Source organism: Marmota marmota, unplaced genomic scaffold (genome assembly GCF_001458135.2).
Source record: "Marmota marmota marmota unplaced genomic scaffold, marMar, whole genome shotgun sequence".
Lineage (NCBI taxonomy): Eukaryota > Metazoa > Chordata > Mammalia > Rodentia > Sciuridae > Marmota > Marmota marmota.
In genome coordinates, this window is record NW_026000016.1 from 3,345,911 (window position 1) to 3,357,176 (window position 11,266).

Genomic DNA, 11,266 nt, shown 5'->3' on the forward strand with positions numbered 1-11,266 from the left:
CAAGGCAAGAGAGAGAGGCATGACCCAAGCCTGGAGGGACAGGTAGAAGGGGGCTCCTTAGACAGGACAATAGGGAGAAATTCTTTTAGCAAGTGGTAGTTGGGATGGTGAGGGGAGGAATTTCCCAGGAACAGGCCATAGTCAAGAAGAGGTTAGCGTGGCTCACCTTCCACTCAGGTGCTTGGTTCTTGGGTTTGGCAAGAGGTCAGTGTTGTTAAGCCCAAAAGATTCAATGCTGAACTTGTTTTATCATTGCTTATACCTATCCATAGCACATTTTTCATGATGGCTACAGATGCTTCCCCAAATTACACATTTTTTTTTTTTGTAATTAAAAGCTGAGCCTATCTTTGCACGCCTTTTGCCTTGATGACACGTCTTATTCCTCCAACTGACATCAAGGATGATCATTTGTAAAACCTGTCCCTACTTCTTGTTCTGCCCCTTTGCCTGACTGCCCATGTGATGTGAGAGCTCATACAGCCCATAGAATCTAGTCTTGTGGGGCACAAGTTTCAGTGTGAGGTTGAAGCATTATTTAAATATAAATTACAGACACTCAATCTTGAGCTTCTTTATGGTGCCAATTTATTTATTCTTTATTTTCCTAAATAGAAGAGTAATGGAACAAAGGCAAAAATGGAGTTCAGGCTGAGTCGCAGAATAGCTAAGTAAATGGCCAAGAATTTTTTGGACTCTAATACAACCCATAGTCTTCACATCCTCAGGGGCTCCCTATTCCTACTTGTACTTCTTCCTCTTTTAATCATCCAAAGAGCAGACTTCCTGTCATGGCTAAGAAATTCACAGTTCATTAACACAAAGCCAGCTTGTTCATGAGCATATGGTCAATATCACAGAACAGGAACATCAGCAATATTATTTTCAAAAGAGAATTTAAAGAATCACTTCTGTTCATTCCGCACCACAAACCCACTCCGCAACTGTGAGCAATGTGGGAACTAACCTGTTCATTCATATGGATGTCACATCTTCAGCTCTAACAGTTATTCATGATTCAGGTGACGAGAGTTGACACACACTCTCCCGTTTTACTCTGGATGCCAAAAACTAGTAGCAAATGAACAGCATCCGTCCTCACATTCCTGAGTTCCCTGGGACGTAATTATAAAGTTCAGAGACATTCTGAAATTCCAGGAAGAAGGATGCCTTCAGCTCTTCCAATAAATCATAATTCAACAAGAAAAGAGAAATGGCTTTGTGGATGAAAGAACTTCACAAGCTACTCCAGTTGCCACTCAAAATAAACATTTGAAGTTGGTTATTTTCTCAATGAATTTTTTTTAAAAAATTAGTGTTTTTTCTTCATCTTTTTCAGTTTCTTGTTTTAAAGCAAAATAGCTTCCAAGAATGATCATGTTCCTTTCCTGTTGAATATTTGACAATATTAAAAGGAATAGTTGATTTTTTTAAAAAAAGGTTTGTGCCTTCCAATGTAAAAAAGAAACAAAAGGGAAACCAGTAGAGGAAGAGGATCAGGTAAAGGAGTAAGGTAGGAAAAAGAGGTACTAAGGAATTAAATGGACCATATTTTGTACACGTGTGAATATGTCATAATGAGTCCCACTATTATGTATAATTCTAATGAAAAAGAAAAAGGTTTATGCATTTAAGAATACATTTCTTAAACATATTGAGATTAACACATGTAGATTCACATAGTAGTCTATCATGCATGCACATATATTTCTAGATGTGTATGAATATTTACACCCATGACTTTCTAGAAAACCAGTACCCAGAGGTTATACAGATGAACTTTTATGGAACTTAATAAAATTCATAGCCGTATGCCACAAAATATGATTATAAAAGGAAGTAAGAGGGTTTGGGGTTGTGGCTCAGTGGTAGAGCACTCACCTAGCATGGGTGAGGCACTGGGTTCGATCCTCAGCACCACATAAAGATAAATAAATGAAGGTATGGTGTCCATCTATAACTAAAAGATATTTTTAAAAAAAAGAAGGAAAGAATTTTGTCACAATATGTTGTATATGGTAGATAACTTGAAAATGTAAAAAAAATAAATTAAAAAAAGAGGGAGAGCATCTGGAGAAACTGATGATGATAATACTAAAATTAGCTAAGGGGGTGGGGGGAAATGGAAGATATTCTAGGAAAAGCTAGAAGGACAATATCCATTTCAGAAAGCATCTAGAACAGGCACACATCCAACCTGTGAGTGTTTCCTGTGATAATGTGTATTTGTTTCCTTTCCTGCCCTCTCATTTCAGTTTTCATTATGGAATATTCTTGATTAAAAAACAAGTAATTAATAACATGTTCATATCTAGCACTACACACACACACACACACACACACACACACACACACATATTCTTTTTTGGTAGTGGGGGATTGAACTCAGGAGCACTCGACCACTGAGCCACATTCCCAGCCCTATTTTGTATTTTATTTAGAGACAGAGCCTGACTAAGTTGCTTGGCACCTTGCTTTTGCTGAGGCTGGCTTTAAACTTTCCATCCTCCTGCCTCAGCCTCCCAAGCTGCTGGGATTATAGGCGTGTGCCACCACACCTGGCCCATATCTAGCTATGTTAACTATTAAGATTTCCCCTAGTTAACTACATGTTAGCTATAATTCAAGCATTTTAGAAGTGCTTAAAGTACAAGTTATGAGCAGTACATTTCTAATCTTAATGCCATAAAGACTTCTGGTAATAAAATTATTGGAATCCTTCTATTGGTCTGTGTATTTACATAAGTGTACAGTGAGATATTTTTGGACATTCTGTTAGTGAATAACACTTAATACAAAACAACCATTCCTAGAGAGTGTTCTCTTTCACGAACAGCAGCATTGAAGTGTCCCTGTGAGAGTGATTGCAATCAGAAATGGAATTTGCCAATTTACCTAACAATAAAAAAATTTTAAGGTCGGTTCCTAATGAAAAGCACAGAAATGGAAATCCTTTTTGGTGTTCCCCCAGCAGAAAGCAAGCACACAGGTGATCTTTCTCCAGGCATTCCTGTTAGGAATGGCAGATGTATGAGAAGGAGCAGACAAAGATGAGAGGTTACTGTCACAAGGGCAATTAGAAAGATAGATTAAAGGTGGAGATTTTAGTTCTTCCAATGAACATGATTTGTAAAACCCAATTTAACTCTGTTTTTTTTTTTTTTGCTGTATTCCCTAAGTGTAGAATAGTCAGTACTCTAGGTGAGCAGTAGATCCAAAAAGATATTATTCCTATTGCTCTTACTATAAATCACAATGATGTTTAGAATCAGAAAATATGTGGAACATATTTAATAAATTACTTGGAATGAATTTTTAAAATAAAGCACATATTAATTATTTCAGGTTTAGAAATCTATAGGGAAAACAACAAAATATCTGGAATTGGTTATTAAAATATATCTTAGAAATGATGATGTTATAACCCTTATATATCTTGATCCTTCCAGGCAATGCCGATCCTGAAGGCCAAGGTTACTGCCAAGCAGGATTTAGTCTGGATTTTTATAAGGTGAGTTTTTTTGGTCTTGCAGTCTCTAATATTTCATGTGGTTTGTTGCTGTTTAACCCTCTTTCCCTCCCATGCCCCTCAACAATAGCAACAACCAATGAACCTTTAGGTACCTATGTATTCATGTCTGGCAATATAAGATTATTTTTCCATTTACTCTTTATTTGTGTTAAGGAATCTATGCACATAACAATTTACTGATAAAACCACATATAATGACATATGTATAGGAATACCAGGAAAAGCAATCATCTTCTTTCCTATTCCCTGTAGCAATTGTTTTTAAATGAAAATCTCAAAAACTCAGGGAAAAATATATTTCTAAAATGATCAGAAGAATCTATAAATTATTTAATCTCTTAGCTGGGACTGATTGATTTGGTTAAATATGAAAATTCACATATCCTTTTACAAAATTAAAAACACAGATGTCTAGTACTAGTACTTGAGGACAGACATTCTAGGGGTTTGAAATAGAAATACAGTAGAAATTTTTCCTCAACATATATTGTTTGACTGTCTGTTCATTGTATTTTCTGTCAAGACTTTGTTGTTTTGTATTAATTTTTCCCCCACTGGGATTTACAGATTTAGGGTACCAAAAGTGGGACTGTATGCAGTTGAAAATATATTTATATTTTTTAGTCTGGAGAGTTTTCTTTCTTTCCTGAGAAGGGGTTAGGCTTGCAGATATATGAGAAAATAAAGCAGGCATTACTGTGGCCTTGAAAAAAAATCAGGACATAATTTTCCTTTTATTATCAAGGCTTTTCCAAAGACCATGCCTGCTAAATCGTACAGCATTAAACAGGCAGATGTTTTGTTTACCAGAGGCAGTGCCAAAAAAACTGAATTTATATATTCTCAAGGGAGGAAGTTCAACTTACCTGAGTCATATTACCACTCTTTAATCACATACTAAATATTGAAAGGAAATTAAAAGAGGAAAGAAAATGACCTGCAGGCCTCTGATACAAGGACCTCTTTGAAAAATCGTTTTTTAATGAGAACAAATTGTTAGAGCAGTGCTTATTAGCAATGATTTATAGCTCTGAAAGTTTCTCAGTGTTTCTTTTCCAATTGTTGTTCCTGTTGCTGCTTCTGTTTTGTAGAATGGAGACCTCATTGTAGGAGGACCTGGAAGTTTTTACTGGCAAGGTATGTTCTGTTAGCAGAGGAGAAAAGCACATTTGTTGTTACTAATAAGGAGTCAAATGTTGACTTTTTATTACATTAATATTTTATCCTTAGTCATAGTTTCTTGATTAAAGCATCGTTTCAATTTGTACTCTTATATAGAAATGCTATTTTAAAAAATTCTTGCAACTTAAGAATTAATTTCTTCCCCAAGAATTTATTGAAGCTGTGCCAGGTTTTGTGTTAGATGCTAGGAATATAATAATGGGTGAAAACAGATATGGTTTTACCTTCACATAACTGGGGAAAGATACAGGCATCAACTGAATAGTAACATGAGTACCTAAGAAACTCTGATCATGATACACATGAAGAAGTAAAGTGATGTCATGCTGGGGCCATAAAAATGAGGAGGCTTTTCCAGGGTGGCTGCAAATAGGTGAGCTTTGTATTCTGATCACTGGATGACAGGGAGCTGGAATACAGATTGTAATCTACTTAAGGGCCACCAACTCAGGTGCAACCCAGCATGTACCCAAATAGGATGACTTCCTCTAATTCTTTTTTTTTTTGGTACTAGGTATTAAACCTAGGGGTGCCTAACCACTGTACCACATCCCCATTTCTTTTTATTTTTTAGTGTGAGACAAGATCTCACTAAATTTCTTAGGCCCTCACTAGGTTACTAATTAGGATTTTTAAAAGGACAGTAGGAGCTGTGTATGGAGTGGCAGGCCAAGGTAAACAGCATTGTCACTGTCCTACAAACAAGACTCCACTGGTGGATTTAAAGAGTGTAAATGGATGGGTTCAGCTGGAGTAGGAAGGTGATATTTGTCCTCAGAACAATGGGAAAGTGCTGGGGAAGTTCATGGCATACTATTATCAAATTCCCGTTTTAACACCATCACGATGGCAGTGATCTTGAAAGCTGATTGGAAGTTGGCCGAAGTGAAATATTAGCAAACTAGTCATAAGGTTGTTACAAATTTATAAGCTAATTAAAAGTTTTTAAAGTCAACTAGCTATAGGTTTCAGGTAAACATGTTTGCTTCTTAAGAATAGAGATATACAGATTGAAAAGGAGGAAAAATTTGCCAGGCATGGTTATGCACACCTGAAATCAGGAAGCTAAGGCAGGAGGATGGCACGTTTAAGGCCTGCTTCAGCAACTTAGTGAGGCCCTTAGCAACTTAATGAGACAGTGTCTCAAAATTTAAAAAAAAAAAAAAATTAAAAAGGGCTGGAGATGTGGTTCTGTGGTTGAATGCCCCTGAGTTCAAATGTTACAAAAAAAAAAGGAAAAAAAAATGCACGTCAAGAATATGTTACTGACTTAAATCATTTGGGTACCACTCACTGAGTTAGAGAACAATGGAGAAAACAGATTTAGAATGAGCTGGAAAGAGAAGGTGTTGAGTTTGCTTTTGGTTATGTTTTTTTTTTTTATTGATTGTTCAAAACATTACATAACTCATGACATATCATCTGTCATACATTTGATTCAAGTGGGTTATGAACTCCCATTTTTACCCCAAATACAAGTTGCAGAATCACATCGGTTACACATCCACATTTTTCCATAATGCTATATTAGTGACTGTTGTATTCTGCTACCTTTCCTATCCCCTACTATCCCCCCTCCCCTTCCCTCCCCTCTTCCCTCTCTACCCCATCAGCTGTTGTTCAATTCTCTCCCTTGTTTTTTTTTCCCCTTTCCCCTCACCATCTCTTATATGTAATTATGTGTAACAATGAGGGTCTCCTTCCATTTCCATACAGTTTCCCTTCTCTCTCCCTTTCCCTCCCACCACTTGTCTCTGTTTAATGTTAGTCTTTTCCTCATGCTCTTCCTCCCTGCTCTGTTCTTAGTTGCTCTCCTTATATCAAAGAAGACATTTGGCGTTTGTTTTTTAAGGATTGGCTAGCTTCACTTAGCATAATCTGCTCTAATGCCATCCATTTCCCTGCAAATTCCATGATTTTGTCGTTTTTTAGTGCTACATAATACTTCATTGTGTATAAATGCCACATTTTTTTTATCCATTCATCTATTGAAGGGCATCTAGGTTGATTCCAGAGTCTAGCTATTGTGAATTGTGCTGCTATGATCATTGATGTGGCAGTATCCCTATAATGTGTTCTTTTAAGGTCCTCAGGGAATAGTCCGAGAAGGGCGATAGCTGGGTCAAATGGTGGTTCCATTCCCAGCTTTCCCATGAATCTCCATACTGCTTTCCATATTGGCCGCACCAATTTGCAGTATGTTGACTATAGAAATGTTGGGCTGTCCAAGAGTTTTTCAATTAAGAATTTAGGTATCAAGGCTTAAGTTCTAGGAAGATATCTTGGAGTGAAAGATAAACTTACGTTATTTGCATACTGGTGATAATTGAAGCCATGCATAAGAATGAGATGTCTAACAAGAGAATACAGAGAATTTAGATAAAATCTTGGCCATAAAGTTCAGGATAAAGTTAGAGTAGAATGTGAGACAGATGAACAACTGAGGAAGGATTGTTTTAAATGGAAGAGACTGGATAATATTTAAAAGCCAATGAGAAAGGTCCAGGAAGATGAATTTATGATAAAAATTTATATAAAATTACTCTTAAGCTTAATTCATACACATTAATTATGAATATCAATTATTTGACATCTTGGTCTTTAAAGATTATTTTGCAAACTGAAAAACATATTTTGCAAGAGAGGGACATAAAATAAAATTTATGTTTATTTTTAAAAGATTGTCTTCTAATTCACTTGGTTAATTTTGCATAATCCATTCCTCTGTCTAAATTGGGAAAATGTTTGATACAAATGATTTGCTATAAATTAGCTCTGGCAAGGGCATATAGAAGCATTTGTCTGAGATATAGAATTTAAAAATTTATACCAGTTTAAGATTATGTTTATAGACCCAGCTGAAGAAAAAAAGCAAAGGCAGTATGTATGTGGGAGGGAAAGAAGTTTATAGAGCTTTAATTAAAAGAAAATTGACAAATTCTACAGATATTGTTCAAAAATTCACGTGTAAACACCATTGTCGAATATTAGAACAGTCATTTCGGTCCCAGTGACTTGGAAATATTTATGACATGGTTTGATGGTTTTATTCTTTCTCCCCCTCCCCTTTTTTTTGGGGGGGGTTGAACTTCAAACAGAAAAATTGTGGGAATTTTATGTGTGAGTTTCTCAAGAACAATTTGGCTTCAAAATTGATGTTAAATATTAGTCTTTTGAAAGCATTCCTCCAGTTTCCTTCCAAGGAGCTCATGAGTACTCTTCTGCCCTAGATGTCCATAAAAGATGTGGAATGCAAAGCAATTATAGTGGAAAATTACTATCTTTTCATGTACTCCAATACAACCATATTTCAAGACTTTCAAGTGTGACATTATTTGGAAGAGATTAGCAAAACTTCTTATCATATCAATATTTGTGGCCATGGGTTCCTTTATTGCTAAATTTCTGGATCTCACTGAACCTAGCTCCTTCCTACTGTCATAATTTTATTCTCAATATATTTTAGCATAAAAAGTAAATGACTCACTGATCATGTTATTTCTTCCTTTAACTTAACTGATATGTTTACAATCTATTGAATCTTACTTATACTCAGTCTAAATTATTTATTTAGATTTACTGTACATCTATACTTTGCAAGATTACAAAATTTTATTAAAATGACAAAGGAGACCTTGGTTGTCATGTCAGATATCCTTCTAGCAAAATCATGTGACCTTAGAGAATGCATTCAAGTGCTCTGAGCCTCATCTTCCCCTTTTCTAAGAAGCTATATAAGGCTAGATGATTTCAAAGTTTCCTTCTAGCTAAAATATTCTAGAATAAGAAATTTAATTATATAAATTGAAGGCAAAGGGAGTATGTATGCTGGAAGCAACAGGAAGACATAAAATGTTCATGTCTGGTCTTCTGTGCAGCTATAATCAACTCTACCTTTCAGTTCTAGTGGCAGGCGGGAAAATTTATCATCAAGAATGCAAGTAATTCCATGGTAACTTTCTTTTTTTAAATTATTAGTTGTTCAAAACATTACAAAGCTCTTGACATATCATATTTCATACATTTGATTCAAGTGGGTTATGAACTCCATGGTAACTTTCAAGGATCGTGTGTGGTTCTGGGTCTGCTGAGGGCCTGCCTCTTGCATTCATTCAGTTAACATATTCATTTGTCTAAACACAGGTCAAGTGATCACCGCCAGTATTGCAGACATTATCGCAAATTACTCATTCAAGGATATTCTGAGGAAACTGGCTGGAGAAAAGCAGACTGAAGTGGCTCCAGCTTCCTACGATGATAGTTACCTTGGTGAGATCCACTGCTCAAGACATTTTTTTTCTTGAAAGAAAAGCAGATTAAATATAGATGTTTATTTGATTCCATACTTATTTGATGTCATTTGTCATCTTCTATAAGTTTCCTTTCCTTATTAGAATAGATGCTTAGCTCCTCTCTTTAAATACAACTACTTTTTTTTTAGTCATGTTGTATACTTGCATAACTTGAGAAGCTATTTTGTTTGTTTTTGAGCAGCTCTTCTGTAGGATCCATAACAATCTTTTGCATATAAAATACTTTGCTGATAGTAGACACCATGTATTTGCAGGGCTGCTACCAATGTTACAGGGGCAACAATGGTTGCTGAGCCACTGTCCAGATCAGCAACAAGAGACTTTCCAGCTGCTCGAATATTCTCATACTTTATCATAAGAAAACCACACAATATCATTTCATCACTACTCTTTCCTACCTTTGGTATCCCAGTGGTATTTTATGTGCTTGATAAATTTGAAAAAAAATTAAATGGTAGTTATGTTTTATAGGAACAGCTAGCACCTCCTCTTGGAGCTAAGTGAAATTTCTGAAAAGTAATTACTAAAGGAATTAGGAAGCATGCTTTGTTAATGATCAAAAGTAGCAAAACTTGACAAAAAGGTTATCTTTAAGAGTATCTGCCTAATCATGATGAATCAGCAGCTCTTAAAATGTAACAGCTGCCACTTACACATACAGATTGATTATGAAGTGTTCATGTTTTGAAAATTGACCTCAGAATCTGATTTTTTTTTTGCCAGTTTCTACATAATGTTGGTAGTAACAACTATTGTGTATCTAGGACTTAGTATGAAAGTATTCATAGTAGTGAGATTACTTTTCCTCTTTATTGAATTACGAGCTTTTATTTCATAATGTTGATAAAGATTTCTAAATAAAGGAGTACTGTCATTTTTTTTCATTTCTTTCTAGATGTATCTCATTTTTTTCATTTCTTTCTAGATACATCTCATTTTTTTCATTTCTTTTTAGATATATCTCATTTAATCTGATTACAGTTTGTTTCTTTTTTAAAACAGGATACTCAGTTGCTGCTGGGGAATTCACTGGAGACTCTCAGCAAGGTGAGAGACATCATTGAACTTAAGTCATTTTAAAAGCATGACAAATAGGTAAACTGGCATTAAAAGTCCTTTTGTAAATATGTTTTCTTTGCTAAATACAATATATATAAATAGAATCCCAAATACATATGATAATATTTTTGCAGAAAATATATACATATTTGGTGCAGCATTTTCCATCACAACAAATTTAATAGGAATTGATATAAACCTTAAGAAATAAAAATTAGGGCAGTCATCCTATGTTATGAATGAAAAACGTACAGAAGGTTAAATGAATTAGACAATAGCCATGCCGTTAGCAACAGACTAAATTTGAGAAACTAAGATCCCTCTTTTAAATTTAACTTCTAAGATCTCATGTAGTATATGTCCAAAACTACACTCCCCACCTGACTCCTATGCCTCATGCCAACATTACTTCTCTCTTTCCCTTTGGATATGTGCAGTCCCAAAATAACAGCACAAACTAATGCCTGTTCTCGTGTATGTCAATCATTCTCCTGCCTTCTATCCTTTCCTTTCCTTTGGCTGTTGTGTCTGTTTTCAGTCCTCTCAGTCTGTATCCATCCCCACCTTCCAGTGGCCAAGTGCTTTTATTTATTTATCTTTTTAGGTCAATTTTAAATGTCATCTTCTCCAGAAATCCTTACTTAGCCTCCTTCTGTAAACTCCTATGTCATCTTCCTTTTCTCTCTCCTGTGGGATTTGCCATTCATTAGTCAAACGTGTGTGTGTGTGTGTGTGTAAAGTGTGGAGCATGCAGAGGTGAACAAATGGCCCTTAATCTCAGAGTCTGATAGATACTAATGAACAAAGAATACCTAATTTGAAATTGTGCTAAGTACCATGATAAAGGCCAATCTTTGCATTCTAAAGTGTGTTAAAAAAAATGGAGTTTTCAAGGAATTCATTTTGACTGGCTGGACTTTGATACGAATAATGAAATAAGATTGGTTTAGAGAAAAGGGACTGGCCCAGATCATGTTGGGTCTTGTAGGTCATGGAAATGATCCTAGAACTTATGCAAAAAACAGGGGAGAAGCCACGAAATGTTTAAGTAGAGTAATAATTATTATCCAATTATACTTGTGATTTGAAAAACAAAACAAAAAGAAAGGAAAGGAGATTAACCACAAAGGCTGTTTCGTGTGTCTCCTTGAAGGCAAAATTCATATATATATATATATAT

The 11,266-nt window shown here is 35.3% G+C and overlaps 1 protein-coding gene across 1 annotated transcript in view; it reads left to right on the forward strand.

The window, feature by feature from the left end:
- Positions 1-11,266, forward strand: part of Itga8 (integrin subunit alpha 8) — a 174,898-nt gene that overhangs the window by 34,403 nt on the left and 129,229 nt on the right. Inside the window, exons 5-8 of the mRNA XM_048809772.1 lie at positions 3,450-3,511; positions 4,624-4,669; positions 8,858-8,983; positions 10,030-10,074. Of these exons, the coding sequence (XP_048665729.1) occupies positions 3,450-3,511; positions 4,624-4,669; positions 8,858-8,983; positions 10,030-10,074 (279 nt within the window). The remainder of the gene's footprint in view (positions 1-3,449; positions 3,512-4,623; positions 4,670-8,857; positions 8,984-10,029; positions 10,075-11,266) is intronic.